The sequence below is a fragment of the Dendrobates tinctorius genome, unplaced genomic scaffold (assembly GCF_039654945.1).
Source record: "Dendrobates tinctorius isolate UK_male_01 unplaced genomic scaffold, ASM3965494v1 ptg000013l, whole genome shotgun sequence".
NCBI lineage: Eukaryota > Metazoa > Chordata > Amphibia > Anura > Dendrobatidae > Dendrobates > Dendrobates tinctorius.
Genome location: NW_027361681.1, coordinates 3948862 through 3972218, shown reverse-complemented (window position 1 = coordinate 3972218; position 23357 = coordinate 3948862). Strand labels below are relative to the sequence as shown.

Sequence of the window (23357 nt, the reverse complement as noted above, 5' to 3'; positions counted from 1 at the left end):
CAATGCCCTCTACAGGAGAAATGTAATATTACATTCAAATTATGGAGAGTTACGCTAGCGCACAGCTGAATGTGGTAAATCACAGTGGTGCACGCTGGATGTGGGGAATCACAGTGGTGCACGCTGGATGTGGGGAATCACAGTGGTGCACGCTGGATGTGGGGAATCATAGTGGTGCACGCTGGATGTGGGGAATCACAGTGGTGCACGCTAGATGTGGGGAATCACAGTGGTGCACGCTGGATGTGGGGAATCATAGTGGTGCACGCTGGATGTGGGGAATCACGGTGGTGCACAGTTGGATGTGGAGAATCACGGTGGTGCACAGTTGGATGTGGAGAATCACGGTTGTGCACAGCTGGATGTGGAGAATCACAGTGGTGCACAGTTGGATGTGGGGAATCATGTGGTGCACGGCTGGATGTGGAGAATCACGGTGATGCACGGCTGGATGTGGAGAATCACGGTGATGCACGGCTGGATGTGGAGAATCACAGTGGTGCACGGCTGGATGTGGAGAATCACGGTGATGCACGGCTGGATGTGGGAAATCACAGTGGTGCACGGCTGGATGTGGGAAATCACAGTGGTGCACAGCTGGATGTGGAGAATCACGGTGGTGCACAGTTGGATGTGGAGAATCATGTGGTGCACAGTTGGATGTGGAGAATCACAGTGGTGCACAGTTGGATGTGGAGAATCACGGTGGTGCACAGTTGGATGTGGAGAATCATGGTGGTGCACGGCTGGATGTGGAGAATCACGGTGATGCACGGCTGGATGTGGGAAATCACAGTGGTGCACGGCTGGATGTGGGAAATCACAGTGGTGCACGGCTGGATGTGGAGAATCACGGTGGTGCACAGTTGGATGTGGAGAATCATGGTGGTGCACAGTTGGATGTGGAGAATCACAGTGGTGCACAGTTGGATGTGGAGAATCACAGTGGTGCACGGCTGGATGTGGGGAATCATGTAGTGCACAGTTGGATGTGGAGAATCACAGTGGTGCACAGCTGGATGTGGGGAATCATGTGGTGCACAGTTGGATGTGGAGAATCACAGTGGTGCACGGCTGGATGTGGGAAATCACAGTGGTGCACGGCTGGATGTGGAGAATCATGGTGGTGCACAGTTGGATGTGGAGAATCATGGTGGTGCACAGTTGGATGTGGAGAATCACAGTGGTGCACAGTTGGATGTGGAGAATCACAATGGTGCACGGCTGGATGTGGGGAATCATGTGGTGCACAGTTGGATGTGGAGAATCACAGTGGTGCACAGCTGGATGTGGGGAATCATGTGGTGCACAGTTGGATGTGGAGAATCACAGTGGTGCACAGCTGGATGTGGAGAATCACGGTGATGCATGGCTGGATGTGGAGAATCACAGTGGTGCACGGCTGGATGTGGAGAATCACGGTGATGCACGGCTGGATGTGGGAAATCACAGTGGTGCACGGCTGGATGTGGGAAATCACAGTGGTGCACAGCTGGATGTGGAGAATCACGGTGGTGCACAGTTGGATGTGGAGAATCATGTGGTGCACAGTTGGATGTGGAGAATCACAGTGGTGCACAGTTGGATGTGGAGAATCACGGTGGTGCACAGTTGGATGTGGAGAATCATGGTGGTGCACGGCTGGATGTGGAGAATCACGGTGATGCACGGCTGGATGTGGGAAATCACAGTGGTGCACGGCTGGATGTGGGAAATCACAGTGGTGCACAGCTGGATGTGGAGAATCACGGTGGTGCACAGTTGGATGTGGAGAATCACGGTGGTGCACAGTTGGATGTGGAGAATCACAGTGGTGCACAGTTGGATGTGGAGAATCACAGTGGTGCACGGCTGGATGTGGGGAATCATGTGGTGCACAGTTGGATGTGGAGAATCACAGTGGTGCACAGCTGGATGTGGGGAATCATGTGGTGCACAGTTGGATGTGGGAAATCACAGTGGTGCACAGCTGGATGTGGAGAATCACGGTGGTGCACAGTTGGATGTGGAGAATCATGGTGGTGCACGGCTGGATGTGGGGAATCATGTGGTGCACAGTTGGATGTGGAGAATCACAGTGGTGCACAGCTGGATGTGGGGAATCATGTGGTGCACAGTTGGATGTGGAGAATCACAGTGGTGCACGGCTGGATGTGGGAAATCACAGTGGTGCACGGCTGGATGTGGAGAATCATGGTGGTGCACAGTTGGATGTGGAGAATCATGGTGGTGCACAGTTGGATGTGGAGAATCACAGTGGTGCACAGTTGGATGTGGAGAATCACAGTGGTGCATGGCTGGATGTGGGGAATCATGTGGTGCACAGTTGGATGTGGAGAATCACAGTGGTGCACAGCTGGATGTGGGGAATCATGTGGTGCACAGTTGGATGTGGAGAATCACAGTGGTGCACGGCTGGATGTGGAGAATCACGGTGATGCATGGCTGGATGTGGAGAATCACAGTGGTGCACGGCTGGATGTGGAGAATCACGGTGATGCACGGCTGGATGTGGAAAATCACAGTGGTGCACGGCTGGATGTGGGAAATCACAGTGGTGCACAGCTGGATGTGGAGAATCACGGTGGTGCACAGTTGGATGTGGAGAATCATGTGGTGCACAGTTGGATGTGGAGAATCACAGTGGTGCACAGTTGGATGTGGAGAATCACGGTGGTGCACAGTTGGATGTGGAGAATCATGGTGGTGCACGGCTGGATGTGGAGAATCACGGTGATGCATGGCTGGATGTGGGAAATCACAGTGGTGCACGGCTGGATGTGGGAAATCACAGTGGTGCACAGCTGGATGTGGAGAATCACGGTGGTGCACAGTTGGATGTGGAGAATCATGGTGGTGCACAGTTGGATGTGGAGAATCACAGTGGTGCACAGTTGGATGTGGAGAATCACAGTGATGCACGGCTGGATGTGGGGAATCATGTGGTGCACAGTTGGATGTGGAGAATCACAGTGGTGCACAGCTGGATGTGGGGAATCATGTGGTGCACAGTTGGATGTGGGAAATCACAGTGGTGCACAGCTGGATGTGGAGAATCACGGTGGTGCACAGTTGGATGTGGAGAATCATGGTGGTGCACAGTTGGATGTGGAGAATCACAGTGGTGCACAGTTGGATGTGGAGAATCACAGTGGTGCACGGCTGGATGTGGGGAATCATGTGGTGCACAGTTGGATGTGGAGAATCACAGTGGTGCACAGCTGGATGTGGGGAATCATGTGGTGCACAGTTGGATGTGGAGAATCACAGTGGTGCACAGCTGGATGTGGGGAATCATGTGGTGCACAGTTGGATGTGGAGAATCACAGTGGTGCACGGCTGGATGTGGAGAATCACGGTGATGCACGGCTGGATGTGGGGAATCACAGTGGTGCACGGCTGGATGTGGGAAATCACAGTGGTGCACAGCTGGATGTGGAGAATCACGGTGGTGCATAGTTGGATGTGGAGAATCATGGTGGTGCACAGTTGGATGTGGAGAATCACAGTGGTGCACAGTTGGATGTGGAGAATCACAGTGGTGCACGGCTGGATGTGGGGAATCATGTGGTGCACAGTTGGATGTGGAGAATCACAGTGGTGCACAGCTGGATGTGGGGAATCATGTGGTGCACAGTTGGATGTGGGAAATCACAGTGGTGCACAGCTGGATGTGGAGAATCACGGTGGTGCACAGTTGGATGTGGAGAATCATGGTGGTGCACAGTTGGATGTGGAGAATCACAGTGGTGCACAGTTGGATGTGGAGAATCACAGTGGTGCACGGCTGGATGTGGGGAATCATGTGGTGCACAGTTGGATGTGGAGAATCACAGTGGTGCACAGCTGGATGTGGGGAATCATGTGGTGCACAGTTGGATGTGGAGAATCACAGTGGTGCACAGCTGGATGTGGGGAATCATGTGGTGCACAGTTGGATGTGGAGAATCACAGTGGTGCACGGCTGGATGTGGAGAATCACGGTGATGCACGGCTGGATGTGGGAAATCACAGTGGTGCACGGCTGGATGTGGGAAATCACAGTGGTGCACGGCTGGATGTGGGGAATTACGTTGGTGCTCGACTGAAGGTGGAGAATCACAGTGATGCATGGTTGGAGATGGAGAATCATGGTGCTGCACGGCTGGATGTGGAGAATCATAGTGGTACACGGGCTGGATTTGGAGAATCATGGTGGTGCATGGACTGGATGTGGAGAATCCTAGTGGTGCATGGACTGGATGTGGAGAATCCTAGTGGTGCATGGACTGGATGTGGAGAATCCTAGTGGTGCATGGACTGGATGTGGAGAATCCTAGTGGTGCATGGACTGGATGTGGAGAATCCTAGTGGTGCATGGACTGGATGTGGAGAATCCTAGTGGTGCATGGACTGGATGTGGAGAATCCTAGTGGTGCATGGACTGGATGTGGAGAATCCTAGTGGTGCATGGACTGGATGTGGAGAATCCTAGTGTTGCATGGACTGGATGTGGAGAATCCTAGTGTTGCATGGACTGGATGTGGAGAATCCTAGTGGTACACGGGCAAGATGTGGAGAATCACATTGATGCACAGGCTGGACGTGAAGAATCACAGTGGTGCACAGCTGGATATGTAGAATTGCAGTGGTGCATGGCTGGATGTGGAGAATCATAGTGGTTCACATGTTGGATGTGGAGAATCACAGTGGTGCATGGCTGGATGTATTGAAGGCCTATATTCATTCTTACATATTGGGGCAGAAGTGATGGGATGCTTGTTGTAAGAAAGTAGGAGGTAAGGTCCTGGATGGCAGGTACAGTTGAAACCAGAAGTTTCCATACACTATATAAAAAGACACATCTGCATGTTTTTCTCAATATCTGACATGAAATCATTATAAACCTTTCTTGTTTTAGGTCAATTAGGATTACCATAATTATTACTATTTGCCAAATGCCAGAATAATGAGAGAGAATGTTTTTTATTACTTATTGCAAAGAGAAAAGTTTACATACATTTCATTAGTATTTAGTACCATTACCCTTACACCGAATGACTTGGCTGAAATGTTTGGGATATCCTTCCACAAGCTTCTCACAATAGTAGGTTGGGATTTGGGCCCATTGCTCCTGACAATACTGGTGTAACTGATCCAGGTTTGTAGGTCTCCTTGCTTGCACCTGCATTTTCAGCTTTGCCCATAGATTTTCAGTAGGACTGCGATCAGGGAATGCTGTAGCTAAGCCCCTGATGTTGGTGACAGGGCTCATAGGGCTAAAAATAGGTGACAGGTTGCCTTTAATCTCAGAAATATATAAGATACAAAACCTGCCCCAGGGAGGTCAGCAATTAAAACATCCGTACATGAGTAGATGGGAGTCTGTTTTGGGGAAAAGCAGTAGTAATGTAGAAGAGACGGACAGAGGAGCGCTAGGAACTACAGGACACGTGTATTATTTCATTAGTCCACAACGCGTTTCGACGGTAACCCCAACTTCATCAGTTGGCAGTTTATTGTTAGCAAACAGGAAGGGGTATTTAAACAAAGTACAGCCAATCAAAAACTGCGTGCAATCACAAGGTCACATGATATTACACAGAAATAAAGGAAGTAATATTGTCGAAAATAAGATTAAATGAAATAAATACACCTAATTAGAACATGATATAAACAAGATTTAATAAAATGAATGATAAAATGGAAAAAGTTAAAAATAAATAAAAATTTTTATCTCTTCACTTTTTCAATAGTCAGATTCAGTCCCTCAGGGGCCAGTGTGCCCAGCTTAAATATCCAGAAGCTTTCTCCATTGATAAGACTGCTATAGCGATCGGGAACAGTGTCTGGTATAAAAACAATAACTGTTAGTCTTAATGATGAAAAAAAATTTTGATGCGTAGTTAGAAAATGTTTAGACAAACTATGTAGTTCTGACAGTGCTTATTTAACCTTGCATGCATGGTTTGTATAGTGCGACCTACGTATTTTAGTCCACAACCACATTCTATTAAATATGCTACATAAGTAGACTGGCAATTACCATAACATGATAATTAATTTTCTAACTGATATCCGTGGTGTTATATCTGAATTCTTTAGCCCCGTTTTCAATAGATGCACAACATAGGCACTTTGCAGTTCTGGTTGTTTTGCCTGCAGAACTGCAAAGTGCCTATGTTGTGCATCCGTAGAATGGAATATATGACGGCTTTGCTGAGAGCTGGAGTGGATAAATTTGATACAAATTGGGTCCCCAGGGATTATTATTGGGCTCAGATTGGCAGTTGGGACTTTTTTCTCTTAATATTTCTACACAGTTTGTGCCTTTTCCCCCATTTTCCTTATATCTTCCTGTCTATGTCTTGTCCTTTTTATATTTGTTAAGGGATTAAACGATGGAGCTAGCAGACAGTGGAATCATTAATTCTTTTTTAAAGGGAATCTGTCACCCCTTTTTTTGAATATGAACTGCCAGCACCGCCATCAGCGGCTTATCTACAGCATTCTGTAATGCTGTAGATAAGCCCCCGATGTAACCTGAAAGAGAAGAAAAAAAGAGGGCAGAGCAGAGTCCTGCAGTGCGCAGGCGGCAGGAGAGGTCTGGCGCCTGCGCACTGCAGTATTCTGCTCTGCCCTCAACATTGCAGAGCAGTGCGCCTGCGCCGGAGCCTCGACAGGAAGGAAAGAAGAGGACGCCATAGTATGAAGATGGGAGGTGACGGACCGCAACACCCATCGGACCAAGAGCGGACCGCCCCCCCCGGTGAGTATAATCTAACGTGATTTTCTTCTCTTTCAGGTTACTTTGGGGGCTTATCTACAGCATTACAGTCTCCTCTCCTCCACACCGTGGGTACCAACCGCACATGAGACGCTTATCTTCCCGCATGGTGGGCATAGCCACATGCGGGAAGTAAGCGATTCTCATGCATTCCTATGGGTGCGGAATCGCGGCAATTCTTTGCGATTCCGCACAAAAGAATGAGCATGCTGCGATTTTTTCCGCGATGCGATTCCGCCGCGGAAAAAAGCGCAGCATTAGCACAGCATGTGCGGAATGCCATAGGAATGCATGGGTTGCGTTCTGTACACGATTTTTAAGCGTTTTCGCGCCGAAAATCGCGCAAAAACGCTTAAAAATCGCATCGTGTGCACATAGCCTTAAGGATTTATTTCAGAATTGGATTTTGAGTCTTCCATTAAACACTCTAGTTTATGTTCCACTTGGGGGAGTGATCTCTCATATTATACTTCATGTAACTATTTTGCATTTGAAGCTCTTCTTTATTTTATTTGGGTGTTTACATTGCACTTTAACAGATGCCTAGAATGTAACTATTTTTTAAAATTTTTGTTTATAATTGTTTAAATATAAAATTTAAGAAAAATTTACAGTTAAAAAAATGCCATAAAACATCCTCTCTCTCTCTAGTTATTCTGGCATTTGGCAAATATTAGTAATTATGGTAATCATAATTGACCTAATTATCCTAAGTAAACGGGAAAGGTTTATTCTCATTTCATCTCATATATTGAGAAAAATAGGCATATGTGTTTTTTCATATAATGTATGTAAACTTCTGGTTTCTACTGTATGTCACTGAGATTGTGTCCGTGTTTTTTTTTTTTTTTTTACTGTATTTTGGTTCTGGGATTTAGGAGTGACTAAAAGGGCTCCTATACTTCAGTCTGGGTATTTCTGGCCTAATAAAATGCACCTGGTCTAGCTGCGGTAGTGAAGTGTGCAGAGGCTGGTGGACAGTCTGTGCTGCAGCCTGAGAGGTTCCTGTAATACCAAGTTGGTTAGACTGTGTGATTTACTTTGCCTTACCCAGAAAAGGACTGTGTTGGTTATTCATTTGTGCTGAAAAAAGGACAGTTTTATGTTATGATTGAGTCACCGAGGAGGAAAAAACAAAACACAAGCTCAGCCCAGAAAATCAGAGAGGTTGGAAACTAGCGGATTGCAGACCCCTAATCCTATCACACAACTAGCAGTAGCCGTGGAGTGTTCCTACAGTGATCCTAGATACCTCGTCACAGCCGGAGATCTACATAAGCCTAAAGAGAGAAAAGGGAAAAACTGACTGCCCCAGAGCAGACCCCAAAGCAATAGGCAGCCCCCAACATATAATGACGGTGAAGCAAGATGAAAACACTAACACAGATAGAAGGATAGGTTGAGCAAACAATGGGGCCCAAGCTAACTAAAAAGGACAGGACAGAAAAGCTGCTGTCTGCAATCCGAGAAAACCCTGTTAAAAATATTACCAACACAACTGATAAGCAAAAAGGACCCTGAAGTCACTAGACTTCAAACCCTATATCAGCACTCAGAATATTCTGGAAGCAGAGCAAAAGAGAACACTGATCAAGGAAAAAGAATCCAGCACGCCCCCGGCCGGGGATGGCTGAACTCCAAAAAAACAAAGTAAACAAAACCAAAACTAATAAGTTCAATAGCAGAGCAAAAACTTATCTTAGAATCATAGAATCGTAGAGTTGGAAGGGACCTCCTGGGCCATCTGGTCCAACCCCCTGCTCAAAGCAGGATTCGCTAAATCATCCCAGTCAGATGTCTGTCCAGCCTCTGTTTGAAGACATCCATTGAAGGAGAACTCACCACTTCTCGTGGCAGCTTGTTCCACTCATTGATCACTCTAACTGTCAAAAAGTTTTTTCTAATATCTAATCTGTGTCTCCTCCCATTCAGTTTCATCCCATTGCTTCTAGTCTTTCCTTGTGCAAATGAGAATAAAGATGATCCTTCTACAATGTGACAGCCCTTGAGATATTTGTAGATATCTTTGGGAAGCAGGAATCAGACTGGTCTCCAAGAATCCAGCAGAGAAATCACCAGCGACTCAGAAGGGCGTCGGCTGCCTTATATCCAGTCTGAAGTTCCCGTTACCCAGTCACCATCCACCTGATCAGGTGTTTGGTTTCTTTCATCTAAATCAGCTTCACTACCTTCCTTCACCAGAAGAGGGAGATCCTCGGACACAAAAGATGAATGAACAGATGAGCTCACAACAGTTTTATTTTGGAACTGTAAAGTTTATGAAGGATTATCCATGTTATCCTGTTTTGATATAAAACCCCTTTGCCTGTGCATATCCAAGCGGCTACCATAGAGCTGAAGCTCCTATAATTGGTGGAGAATGTGGGCAGAAATTCCAAAGAACACAGGTGATCACATTTTAAAGACAGAATGGAGGAGCTTATTACTAAGCAACTGGTCCAGGCCAATCTGCAGTATCAGCAGCAGCGGAACCAACAGGAAATCAAATTTCAGCTAAAGTGAAGATACTCGTGTGAGGCAAACAGTGTGAGAGGCCTTGGAAAAAAATTACTGTGAAGGATGATATTGAGGCTTTCCTGACTGTCTTTGAGAGGGTTCCACACAGGGAAGAATTGCCCCCAGAGCAATGGTCAGAGGTACTTGCTCTGAAACGTACTGGGGAACCTCAGAAAGTGTACTACAACCTTGCTCTGCAGGATGCCAAGGAGTATGGCAAGGTGAAGGCAGAGATTATGGCATGTTTGGGTGTAACCCTGACAGTCAGGGCGCAATGAGTTCATCTCTGGCGCTACCACAGGGACAAGTTTCCCCTGTCCAAGATGTTCGACCTGTTATACCTGGTGCAAACATCGCTGCAGCCTGAGTCCTGCTCTCTGGCACAGATGGTGGAAAGAGTGGTAGTGGACTGATTTATCCACTCGCTATCTAAAGCCATGCAAAACTGGGTTGCTTATGGAGATCCGCAGAATGCAGATGACTTTGTGAGCCTCATGGAAAAATACTTGGCTATGGAGAACTCCCTGAGCAGTCAAGGGAGCCTGAAGTCATCTTTCTGGGATACCCAAAAGAAGGGGCCCAAGGCTACCTCTGAGGGTAGAGCTGGGTTCAAGGGGTACATCTTGTACCATTGTTTGTTGAAGGTGTTTTGCCCAGAGTCATATAGCAGTCCATTTTCCTAGACCCCAGAACTGATGGACTGCTCCGTGGGCTGATGCTTCCCTTTTTGCAGATTTTGCATGCAGTGCGGTACCATGCCCTGGTGACATGAGGGACCTCAGCTGTGTCAGGTGTGACTATAGCTGTTAACAATGTGACCATATCTGGACTCAGAGTTTTGTTATACAATTAATTTCCATATTTTCACATCTGCTAGTCCCTGGGTAGAGGGTGGGGGGAAGGTGTATCCATTGAGGCTTCAAAAACTATACCATGGCCCCAGTTGACGTATGCACAGACCATGGTTCTATGTCACACAAAGTAGGAATGGTCCATGACTTATTGCATGCTATTGTTATCAGACGAGATTTTCCTTTGCTCTGGGACTTATAGGCTAGAGCTGTAGCACCCAGTAGTCCAGTTGTGCCACCAGGAGTAGTCTATGGTAACAAGGTCATATGATGTAACCAGTGAATTTCCTTTCACTGTACTGGCTAGAGAGGAGGATGAGGAAGCATGCCCTGAAGCCAATGTACCTAACCTGGAGGTGTCTCAGGACAACTATGGGTCTGCCCAGGTCTGGGACTTATTGGTAAAAGGTACTCTGAAAAATATAACAGCGTTGAATGGTGTTCCTCGGGAGCCAATTATTGTTTTCCATATTATGCCAGTAATAATGATCAGTTGTATGGAGGAACTAAAGTGAGGTCCAAGGTAAAAAAAAGTGCCTCCTCAAGGCATAAGAAGCACCATCCAGTGGGTTTAATCAGGCAGTGAGTGAGTGAGAAAATTTAAGCCAGGGGATCAGGTATGGAAAAAGGTGGGAAAGGTCAACTATAAAGTACACCAGCCAGGGAAAAGGAAACCCTTCCCGATATATATGATATCAACCCACTGTAACCCTGGTAGAATGGGAACCCATTCTAAACTTCTTGCTTGTTTACCAAGTCGGATTCCGAATTTGAGGGTATCAAACTGACAAAAACTTTGTTGCCTTCCCAAAAAACAGAAGTGCCAGAAATTGTTACACCAAAATAAGTACATGTTCTCGGAGTTACCAGGTCTCACCAATGTCATTAAGCAGGAGATACCACTGAGCATTAAGCTCGTGTCAATTTAAAGCCCTATAGGAGTTCTAAAGCCCACCTGGAGGTAATTTCTAAGGAGGCAATACAGAGTTGGCCTCACCCGTTCAGGAAAAACCAGGTCAGAGCATTCCTGGGAATTGTAGGACATTACAAGCAGGTTGTCCTTACCTTTGCTGTAATAATAGCCCCTCTAATCAATCTAAAGGGCACAAAATCAGTTATGGCTAAATGGCCTCCTGATGCTGAGAGGGCATTTGAGGAGCTTAGTCTAGGCGCCTGTAGGCAACCAGTGATGGTAGTGCCGGATTTCACTAGAGCGTTCATAGTCCAGACAGATGAGTTGGATGTCGGGCTAGGAGCTGTCATGTCCAAGGAGATAAATGGGGAGGAATATCTGATGGTCTACTTGGGTAGAAGGCTTTTTCCATGCGAGAAAATTACTCAATTGTAGAGCAGGCTCAGTAAGCCATATGGAAATTCGGATGCTCTGTCAAGGGTTCACTGTTTTTTGGCAGATGGCACCCAGCCCCGATTTTGGGCAGTGGAGGAAGGGGGTGAGGTATGTAAGAAAGCAAAAGGTCAGGTTTTGGATGGCAGGTATATGTTGCTGAGATGGTTAGATTTTTGACTGGATTTTGACTTTGGGATTTAGGAACGACCAAAAGAGCTTGCGTGGGAAAGGTCGCTCCCATACTCCAGTCCTGATCTTACTGGCCTATTGAAATGCACCTGGTGTAGTTGCAGTAGTGGAGTGTACTGAGGCTGGTGGATAGTCTGCTCTGCAGCCAGAGATGTTCCTGTAATAACAAGTTTGTTAGACCATGTAATTTATTTTACATTGCCCAGGGAGAGGACTGTTTTGTTATTCAATTTGTGCTGAAAAAAGGACAGTTTCATCTTGGAGCTCTAAAGTTTAAGGACAGTAAACTTATTCTGCTTTGATATAAAACCCTGTGTGTCTCCAACCTGCTACCAGAGAGCAGAAATCCCTTCATAGTATATATGCAAACGCCTCTTTTTTTCTTCTTTGCATTGCCTGATTTGCTCTTGGGTTCTTTCTCATTAAACCTTACCATTAATTTGCAGACAGAAGCAGAGTGCGTCTATTCTGAAGTCCCTGGAGGATGAGAGGTGAGGCCATTAATGAATATGGAAAGGCTTAACGTAACTTCATCATTATAATATTAGACACGGGCTGTTCTGCGTTGGGAGTTTTCATTTATCTCCATTTATTCATATAGTTTCATCTTTGCAGGATTAAAATGGAGCAGCTGATGGCAATTACGCAGGAAGAGGCAGAAAATCTGCGCCGTAAAGAAGTGGCGGGTAAGTGCTGCTGTTCAGGTGCCTTAGTCAGCTGGATAGCTAACCCCATAGCAGCTGTAAATGTGGACATATTGTCACGCACTTACAGACTGATAAGGCCAAATGTAGAGTTTTATAATACAAGATTTATGGAACTAGCTTCCTAAAAGGGATGTACCTGCAAACATAGTACTTCTGACCCCTACTGATGTGGACTACCTGCCTTCCAAATTATTATGCAAATGCTCTTTTTTGATGATTTTCCTAAATGGTTGCTGCAAATGAGTCAGTTTAATGTTCAAATTAACAAACATTAGAGTACGGTCACAATATCAGTATTTGGTCAGTATTTCTCATCAGTATTTGTTAGCCAAACCAGCAGTGGGTGATAAATACAGAAGTGGTGATGAGTTTCTGTTATACTTTTCCCCTGATTGTTCCACCCTTGATTTTAGCTTATAAATACTTATATAAATTTCTGAATGTGTAAATGTGGTCGATAAATCACATTTTATTGGACAAACCTCCCAGTGATAAAATGCAACATGAACTGTTCCAAATTATTCTTTACAACAAAGTGTCCGAATATTTTAATGGTTGTAAAGAACTGAAAATGGCCATTTGCTGAATTTCCAGCATTACAAGGCCACATTTACTGAAGTGAAATGCTTTTGCAATCAAAAAATTTTTAACAGGCGAAGTAACCTGTTACCATACTGTAGGATCCCTATGATATCACCTTCACAATTCTGGCATCCATTCAACTTATGGGTTTTTGGATAGTTTTTGCTTGATTTTCTTTGCAGGATGTCAGAATATCCTCCCTTAGCTGATATTTTGATGTCAAATGCCCCCCCTCCGCCCTCATAGATATTTTAACTGAAGATACTCCAAAGGTTCAGATGGTGCATTGTCAGCATGAAAATGACTTTGCTATGGATGGCATGATTCATTTTACCATAGAAAAAAGTGATCTGTTAGAAACTATATATTTTGCCGAGGTCATTTTCACATCATCGAGGACCATAAAAGGGCCTACCTGCTGTCTGCATGATTCCAGCCCAAAACATGACCCCGCCACCTCCTTGCTGATGTCACAGCATTGTTGGGACATGGTGGCCATCCACCAACCATCTGGACCTTCCATGGTTGCATGGCACTCATCAGTAAACAAGACTGTTTAAAATTAGTCTTCATTATGTCTGAGCGCACTGCAACAGTTTCTGCTTGTGAGCACTGTTTAGGGGCAGCCAAATAGTAAGTTTTTGCACAACTACAAGCCTCTGTAGGATCCTACACCTTCAGGTTCCCAGGTTTCCAGAGACACCAGCAGCTTCAAATATCTGTTTACTGCTTTATAATGGTATTTTAGCAACTTTTCCCTTAATCTGATGACCTTCCTCATTATGCCTTTATCTGCACAAACTCATCTGTATCATCCACAAATCTCTTCACAGTACGATGATCATGCTTAAGCTTTTGGGAAATATCTAATGTTTTCATACCTTGTACAAGGCATTACACTATTTCACGCTTTTTGGCAGTAGAGAGATCCTTTCTTTCCCATATTGCTTGAAACCTGTTACTGCTTAATAATGTGAAATATCCTTCATAGGCTATGTTCACAAGTTGCGTTTTTGCAGTGGGTTTTTTATGCCAAGTTTAATCTGTGTTTTAGCTGCTTTCAGAAAGCAGGTTTTTCCGGGTGTTTTTTGCGGCTTTTTTCTTTTTTTTCTGCGTTTTTGTCAGGGTACATTTGTCTCTTGTACATGCTGATAAAGTTTAGTGCATAAAAAAAAATCTGAATTAATTTCATCAGGTTTTGGCACCAAAAATGTAACAAAACCTGATACCTGCATTTTTGCACCACCCATTGCTTTCAGTGTGTGAAAAACACTGCAAAAATACTGAAATTAGTGACATGCTGCATTTTGTAAAAACCAAACTCTTTGACAAAACAGTCACGAAAAAAAACCAAGATGTGTGCATGAGATTTCTGAAATCTCATAGACTTTGTTGGTACTGCGAAACGCAGCTGAAAATTTGCATAAAAAAGCTGCAAAAACGGAATGTGGGAGCAGAGCCTTCAGTAGTATTAGGCTAAGTGCACACGTACTTTTTTGCCCTGCGGATTTTTCCGCGCAGAATTGAAGAAATTTGCAGGTCAAATGACCTACATTTTTCCTGCGGATTTCTTCCTTTTTTCTTGCGGTTTTCTTGCGCGGTTTTCCCCTGCGGATTTGGAGAATGGGGAGATGGAAAACCGCACAAAAGAAGTGACATGCTGCATATTTTGAACCACAAGAAAACCGCGCAGAAAAATCCGCAGCGTCTGCACAGCTGTTTTTTTTTTCTATTGATATAACAGGCTACTGTACATCACAATGCAGATATGCAGCGTTTCTGCGCGGTAAAATCCGCTGCGGATCCGCTGGATATCTGCATCGTGTGCACATGGCCTTACTTTGATTGGGCTCACCTGGGAAACTAATTATCACCGGTGTCTGAGATTGACTTCAGATATCCAAAGACCCCGAGACCCCATGCGAACCACATCTTTCTGACTCTTAAATCCAATTTGCATAATAACTTGGAACGCGGTGTATTGGTTCCTAGCAACGGAGCCAGGCTACACGTGATATGTGTTCAATGTCCTACATCTCCAGGTTTTACAGTTGCACTAAAGCCTACACAAGCTGTATTACATTTACACAATGTTTTTCTCTCTTTTCAGCGGCGATGCAGCAAATGCTGGCAGAAACTTATAAGAACAAACTGCTGCAGATGACGTACGAATCTCGGCGCCAAGAGATGGTTTATGAGACCTGTTCCAGGTGAGATGGAAAAATCCACCGCTGACTGGAGTGACGCATGAGAGCGGTCAATGATTGCGTGGGGGCTCGTCATATGTCACCTAATAACTTGCACCCTCAAGGCGTTTGGTAATGATTATCCCCGCATGTTGGAGATCAGTGATGAGCCATTAATCATTTCCTATATGAGACCCCTTCAGCCGCGGAGATTGGAACAGTCGGTGATAGGTGATTTGAACAAATGTTATTTACAGTTACCCAATTTAAAGGTTAAAAAAACAATGGATGTCTGTACAGAATATCTTATGTATAGCCCACCAGCCAAATCCTGATCCTTGACAGGAGGTCCACTGAGACCGCCAAATACTCCCCTTGATTCCACACTGGTGGTTGATGGAATTTTGGCTTGTAGACCCCCACCAGTGGGGATGATTAAAGGGATACTCTAGGTAAAACCATTACACTGCATTATAGCACTGGCAACATATGAAAAGTCACAGCGATTCTAGGTGGTGTCCTGTAAATCTTGGTCACCCCCTACCCCCCTTTTTGGCCCTGTATTAGACATACTGTAATAACACCCGATGTTCCCTTTTCTCAGCTTGGCAGAAATGGATCGTAAGATTCAGCAGATTCAGACCTGGCAGCAGCTGGGTCAGAATAAAGCCATCAGCCAGATCCTGCAGGAGGTACGGACGTTGCCCCATATGAGCCGCTGCGTGGCCATAGCACAGGGTGGGGTGCACATAACCGTTCTTAACTCTCTTTTCCAGTCTGAAATCCAGAAGGCGGCCTTCGAGGCCCTGCAGCTGAAGAAGGATCTGATGCATCGGCAGATACGAGAACAGGTACTTGAGGTATAGTGTGGGGCTGCCATTTTTTCAGGAGCAGACACAGCATTCAGTCTATGTAATCCAGCTGGATGCTGGCGCAGCCCAAAAAATGACTCCGACCAGTTGCAAAGGTGATAAACAGAATTTAATACACCGTCAACATTTATGATATGGGGGTAAGCATGCACCCTGTCCCATACCATCAGATGAGCTGTCCTGTTCACTTACATGGGACTGTCTTGCAGTCCCAAGCACTGCCACGAACAAAGCGTGTGGCGTTGTGCCTGGTAAACAAAGGGGCGCACAACCTGTGCGTCATATCCCAACCAGTGTGATAGAGATTTGGCCATCCGGTTTGTCAAAAAAAAAACCAAAAAACTAAAAATTGCTTTAGCCAGAAATGCCCATGTATTACCTACAGTTAACCTTTGATCCGTGAATTTATTTTTATGAAGCTCTCCTCCCTTTCATTGCCAACATTGTAGCATGTTGTGTTGCTCTCTTTCTCCGCCTGGCTTTGCTATTTTTTTTTCTTCTTTTACTCTTGCGCCACATCCGTGATAAGAAAAACGGAAAGAATCTGCACAGAGTAAGCGGGAGGGTAGTAACCGTGCCAGCTATAGACACAAGTCTGTTAAAGATTGGCAACCACTGGATATGCCCGTCTGGCTTTGGTACTTCTGCGGAGGGAGATAAGCCGCTAATAATCGCCATCGCTGCCGCTTATTTCCACTCAGCAGGACATTTTACCTGCCTAATCGCTGATTCTCGCTCTTTGTGGAAGCTTATACAATTTTCCCTATTTTTATGATGTCGTCGAGATTCGCAGAAAATTTCAAAAGGACTTTTTTTCACTTTATGTTTCAATCTCTCACCATTTTTAAAATCTCTGAATCCTGTCAGTGAATAGGATCATTCCTGTTTACATCCGGAGACTGAAAAACCCAACTAGACCAAACACTTTTGGCAGCTGAAGGTTTGCTACAGTTTCATCCAGTCTGGTACATTTTCTTTTTTTCCTGCACTGATACTTTGTAACAAAACTGGGAGAGAGATGTGTGCAGTTATTCTGCTTTAACTGGCAGAGGCGGGTGCACTTGTAACAAACCCTCAGCTGTGAGATCTGCAAAGGTTTAGAGTAAAAATAAAATGAAGAAAGTTGCAAGTTAAGGTATTTTCTGTCAACTCCGACTGTTTTGCTAAATCTGTAATTGCTCTTTCTAGTAGCTTCTAGGAGTCAAAATAATTTAGGCAGTTGCTTAAATGGCAATTCCATTAGTCCAGCTAAAGCGCACCCCCTGCAGCTCCTTTATCCGACACGATCTTATTAGGGAAGTGTAAATTGAACAATTAAGGATATTGTAAAGTTTTAGAGGAAAAAACATGGCATGGGCTTCTGTTTGATATTGCAGGCTAATCTGCAATCTTTAATTTTAGGGGACAATTTAGAGGACTACCACTAGGATATGTTATCAGTTCATGATTAGGAGGGGTACATCTACTGGAACCCCCACCGTTCCTGAATGAAGGAGCTTCAGCGCTGATGCAGGATCATAAAGTAATGGTGTATCCTAGCAATAACAGATGGGAATGCCCCTTTAAGTAATTGCCTACCTAGAATTGTATGTACGTTTGCCACGTATGCAGGGAATCTTAGTCATCCGCTGCATGCATTGCGACACCGAACCTACTGCACCCATGGGGGTTATCCCCTAGGCTGCGCAGAGGTCACCCCCAACCCCATCCTTCCCCCTAGGCTTTGCTCCGTAAGCACGATCCTGTTCACCCGAACCCTACTGTCTCATCTTCTGTCTAGATTTTATTAATAGAGGCTGAGTTAATGCAGCTGACTCAGCTGGAGGTAAAGAGGCAAGAACTGGAAACGAAGGAACTCCAGGTATGTCGTCAGCCCCGGGGAATCAGTACAAAAATCCCCCTGGAAGCTTTGTTTTATATTTTCTTTATTTTTTTCCAAACCTCAGCAGCATGAGTTGATCGGGTGGCGGGGTAGGAAATTTTACAATCATTGTTACAATGTGCCCCCCCCCCTATTGGGATGGGTCGCTGCTGGTATATCAATACAGGCAGTGCCAGCCTTTACTCCTGAGGCACAAGGTAACCAATGCCTCATAACTCACTGATTTAAGTGAGGACTAATGCCATGTGGTGTCCAGTCTTGTGTCTTGTCTTGCTAAGATTCCTCTTGGTCTCGAGTCTGTCCTGTCCGTTTGTCAGTCTTGTCCAGGGTTCTCCTTGTCACTAACACTTTTCGGTCGTGTGTCTCGTCTCTTTGTGGGCAGATCATTCAATAATTAGCACCAGGAAAAAAAAAAAGTTTTAAAAAGTTTCTCCACCTGAAAGTAATACTAAGCGATGAGAGAGAGAGATATGACTTCCTTTCTCCGGGCATGCGCACTGTAAAATGCGGATCCTACAGCCAAAAAAACGTTGCAGGGTCCGTCCAGGCATGCTGGCGGACGCAAACATTTTGGCGGATCCGCAAAAAAACGGATCCAACAGATGGCCATCCGTCAAGATCGGCCGGTAATGCAACTTAATGGGCAAAAAAACGGCTCCGCCAAAAAAAATGGCTGATCCGTTTTTTTTCAAAAACTGGCGGATTTTGACTGATGGTCAAAAACGGAAGTGTGAAAGAGGCCTTACAGCGCTGGGAGCTTGCTGATCGTTGGTCTCCCGCTGCCACACGCAGCGATGCGGACATTACTTATCCTGTACTGATCCTGAGTTACATCCTGTATTATACCCCAGAGCTGCACTCACTATTCTGCTGGTGCAGTCACTGTGTACATACATTATATTACTGATCCTGTACTGATCCTGAGTTACATCCTGTATTATACTCCAGAGCTGCACTCACTATTCTGCTGGTGCAGTCACTGTGTGCATACTGCACATTACTGATCCTGAGTTACATCCTGTATTATACCCCAGAGCTGCACTCACTATTCTGCTGGTGCTGTCACTGTGTACATACATTACTGATCCTGAGTTACATCCTGTATTATACTCCAGAGCTGCACTCACTATTCTGCTGGTGCAGTCACTGTATACATACATTACATTACTGATCCTGAGTTACATCCTGTATTATACCCCAGATCTGCAGTCACTATTCTGCTGGTGCAGTCACTGTGTACATACATTATATTACTGATCTTGTACTGATCCTGAGTTACATCCTTTATTATACTCCAGAGCTGCACTCACTATTCTGCTGGTGTAGTCACTGTGTACATACATTACATTACTGATCCTGTACTGATCATGAGTTACATCCTGTATTATACCCCAGAGCTGCACTCCTTATTCTGCTGGTGCAGTCACTGTGTACTAACATTACTGATCCTGAGTTACATCCTGTATTATACCCCAGAGCTGCACTCACTATTCTGCTGGTGCAGTCACTGTGTACATACATTACTGATCCTGAGATACATCCTGTATTATACTCCAGAGCTGCACCCACTATTCTGCTGGTGCAGTCACTGTGTACATACATTACCTTACTGATCCTGTACAGATCCTGAGTTACATCCTGTATTATACTCCAGAGCTGCACTCCCTATTCTGCTGGTGCAGTCACCGTGTACATACATTACATTACTGATCCTGAGTTACATCCTGTATTATACCCCAGAGCTGCACTCACTATTCTGCTGGTGCAGTCACTGTGTACATACATTACTGATCCTGAGATACATCCTGTATTATACTCCAGAGCTGCACCCACTATTCTGCTGGTGCAGTCACTGTGTACATACATTACCTTACTGATCCTGTACAGATCCTGAGTTACATCCTGTATTATACTCCAGAGCTGCACTCCCTATTCTGCTGGTGCAGTCACCGTGTACATACATTACATTACTGAACCTGAGTTACATCCTGTATTATACCCCAGAGCTGCACTCACTATTCTGCTGGTGCAGTCACTGTGTACATACATTACTGATCCTGTACTGATCCTGAGTTACATCCTGTATTATACCCCAGAGCTGCACTCACTATTCTGCTGGTGCAGTCACCGTGTACATACATTACATTACTGATCCTGAGTTACATCCTGTATTATACTCCAGAGCTGCACTCCCTATTCTGCTGGTGCAGTCACTGTGTACATACATTACATTACTGATCCTGAGTTACATCCTGTATTATACCCCAGAGCTGCACTCACTATTCTGCTGGTGCAGTCACTGTGTACATACATTACTGATCCTGTACTGATCCTGAGTTACATCCTGTATTATACTCCAGAGCTGCACTCACTATTCTGCTGGTGCAGTCACTGTGTACATACATTACATTACTTATCCTGTACTGATCCTGAGTTACATCCTGTATTATACCCCAGAGCTGCACTCACTATTCTGCTGGTGCAGTCACTGTGTACATACATTATATTACTGATCCTGTACTGATCCTGAGTTACATCCTGTATTATACTCCAGAGCTGCACTCACTATTCTGCTGGTGCAGTCACTGTGTACATACTGCACATTACTGATCCTGAGTTACATCCTGTATTATACCCCAGAGCTGCACTCACTATTCTGCTGGTGCTGTCACTGTGTACATACATTACTGATCCTGAGTTACATCCTGTATTATACTCCAGAGCTGCACTCACTATTCTGCTGGTGCAGTCACTGTATACATACATTACATTACTGATCCTGAGTTACATCCTGTATTATACCCCAGATCTGCAGTCACTATTCTGCTGGTGCAGTCACTGTGTACATACATTATATTACTGATCTTGTACTGATCCTGAGTTACATCCTTTATTATACTCCAGAGCTGCACTCACTATTCTGCTGGTGTAGTCACTGTGTACATACATTACATTACTGATCCTGTACTGATCATGAGTTACATCCTGTATTATACCCCAGAGCTGCACTCCTTATTCTGCTGGTGCAGTCACTGTGTACTAACATTACTGATCCTGAGTTACATCCTGTATTATACCCCAGAGCTGCACTCACTATTCTGCTGGTGCAGTCACTGTGTACATACATTACTGATCCTGAGATACATCCTGTATTATACTCCAGAGCTGCACCCACTATTCTGCTGGTGCAGTCACTGTGTACATACATTACCTTACTGATCCTGTACAGATCCTGAGTTACATCCTGTATTATACTCCAGAGCTGCACTCCCTATTCTGCTGGTGCAGTCACCGTGTACATACATTACATTACTGATCCTGAGTTACATCCTGTATTATACCCCAGAGCTGCACTCACTATTCTGCTGGTGCAGTCACTGTGTACATACATTACTGATCCTGTACTGATCCTGAGTTACATCCTGTATTATACCCCAGAGCTGCACTCACTATTCTGCTGGTGCAGTCACCGTGTACATACATTACATTACTGATCCTGAGTTACATCCTGTATTATACTCCAGAGCTGCACTCCCTATTCTGCTGGTGCAGTCACTGTGTACATACATTACATTACTGATCCTGAGTTACATCCTGTATTATACCCCAGAGCTGCACTCACTATTCTGCTGGTGCAGTCACTGTGTACATACATTACTGATCCTGAGTTACATCCTGTATTATACCCCAGAGCTGCACTCACTATTCTGCTGGTGCAGTCACCGTGTACATACATTACATTACTGATCCTGAGTTACATCCTGTATTATACTCCAGAGCTGCACTCACTATTCTGCTGGTGCAGTCACTGTGTACATACATTACTGATCCTGTACTGATCCTGAGTTACATCCTGTATTATACTCCAGAGCTGCACTCACTATTCTGCTGGTGCAGTCACTGTGTACATACATTACATTACTTATCCTGTACTGATCCTGAGTTACATCCTGTATTATACCCCAGAGCTGCACTCACTATTCTGCTGGTGCAGTCACTGTGTACATACATTATATTACTGATCCTGTACTGATCCTGAGTTACATCCTGTATTATACTGCAGAGCTACACTCACTATTCTGCTGGTGCAGTCACTGTGTACATACATTACATTACTTATCCTGTACTGATCCTGAGTTACATCCTGTATTATACCCCAGAGCTGCACTCACTATTCTGCTGGTGCAGTCACTGTGTACATACATTATATTACTGATCCTGTACTGATCCTGAGTTACATCCTGTATTATACTGCAGAGCTGCACTCACTATTCTGCTGGTGCAGTCACTGTGTACATACATTACATTACTTATCCTGTACTGATCCTGAGTTACATCCTGTATTATACCCCAGAGCTGCACTCACTATTCTGCTGGTGCAGTCATTGTGTACATACATTATATTACTGATCCTGTACTGATCCTGAGTTACATCCTGTATTATACTGCAGAGCTGCACTCACTATTCTGCTGGTGCAGTCACTGTGTACATACATTACATTACTTATCCTGTACTGATCCTGAGTTACATCATGTATTATACCCCAGAGCTGCACTCACTATTCTGCTGGTGCAGTCACTGTGTACATACATTATATTACTGATCCTGAGTTACATCCTGTATTATACTGCAGAGCTGCACTCACTATTCTGCTGGTGCAGTCACTGTGTACATACATTACATTACTGATCCTGTACTGATCCTGAGTTACATCCTGTATTATACCCCAGAGCTGCACTCACTATTCTGCTGGTGCAGTCACTGTGTACATACATTATATTACTGATCCTGTACTGATCCTGAGTTACATCCTGTATTATACTGCAGAGCTGCACTCACTATTCTGCTGGTGCAGTCACTGTGTACATACATTACTGATCCTGTACTGATCCTGAGTTACATCCTGTATTATACCCCAGAGCTGCACTCACTATTCTGCTGGTGCAGTCACTGTGTACATACATTATATTACTGATCCTGTACTGATCCTGAGTTACATCCTGTATTATACCCCAGAGCTGCACTCACTATTCTGCTGGTGCAGTCACTGTGTACATACATTATATTACTGATCCTGTACTGATCCTGAGTTACATCCTGTATTATACTGCAGAGCTGCACTCACTATTCTACTGGTGCAGTCACTGTGTACATACATTACATTACTGATCCTGTACTGATCCTGAGTTACATCCTGTATTATACCCCAGAGCTGCACTCACTATTCTGCTGGTGCAGTCACTGTGTACATACATTATATTACTGATCCTGTACTGATCCTGAGTTACATCCTGTATTATACTCCAGAGCTGCACTCCCTATTCTGCTGGTGCAGTCACTGTGTACATACATTACATTACTGATCCTGAGTTACATCCTGTATTATACCCCAGAGCTGCACTCACTATTCTGCTGGTGCAGTCACTGTGTACATACATTACTGATCCTGTACTGAT

At 44.8% G+C, this 23357-nt stretch overlaps 1 protein-coding gene across 2 annotated transcripts in view; it reads left to right on the top strand.

The window, feature by feature from the left end:
• LRSAM1 (leucine rich repeat and sterile alpha motif containing 1) overlaps positions 1-23357 on the top strand; it is a 91702-nt gene that overhangs the window by 17842 nt on the left and 50503 nt on the right. The window contains exons 14-19 of one of the 2 annotated variants that reach the window (XM_073558316.1): positions 12118-12162; positions 12287-12357; positions 15071-15170; positions 15751-15838; positions 15923-15997; positions 17799-17879. In XM_073558316.1, coding sequence (XP_073414417.1) covers positions 12118-12162; positions 12287-12357; positions 15071-15170; positions 15751-15838; positions 15923-15997; positions 17799-17879 — 460 coding nt within the window. The remainder of the gene's footprint in view (positions 1-12117; positions 12163-12286; positions 12358-15070; positions 15171-15750; positions 15839-15922; positions 15998-17798; positions 17880-23357) is intronic. The other variant, XM_073558317.1, reaches the window with a different exon arrangement.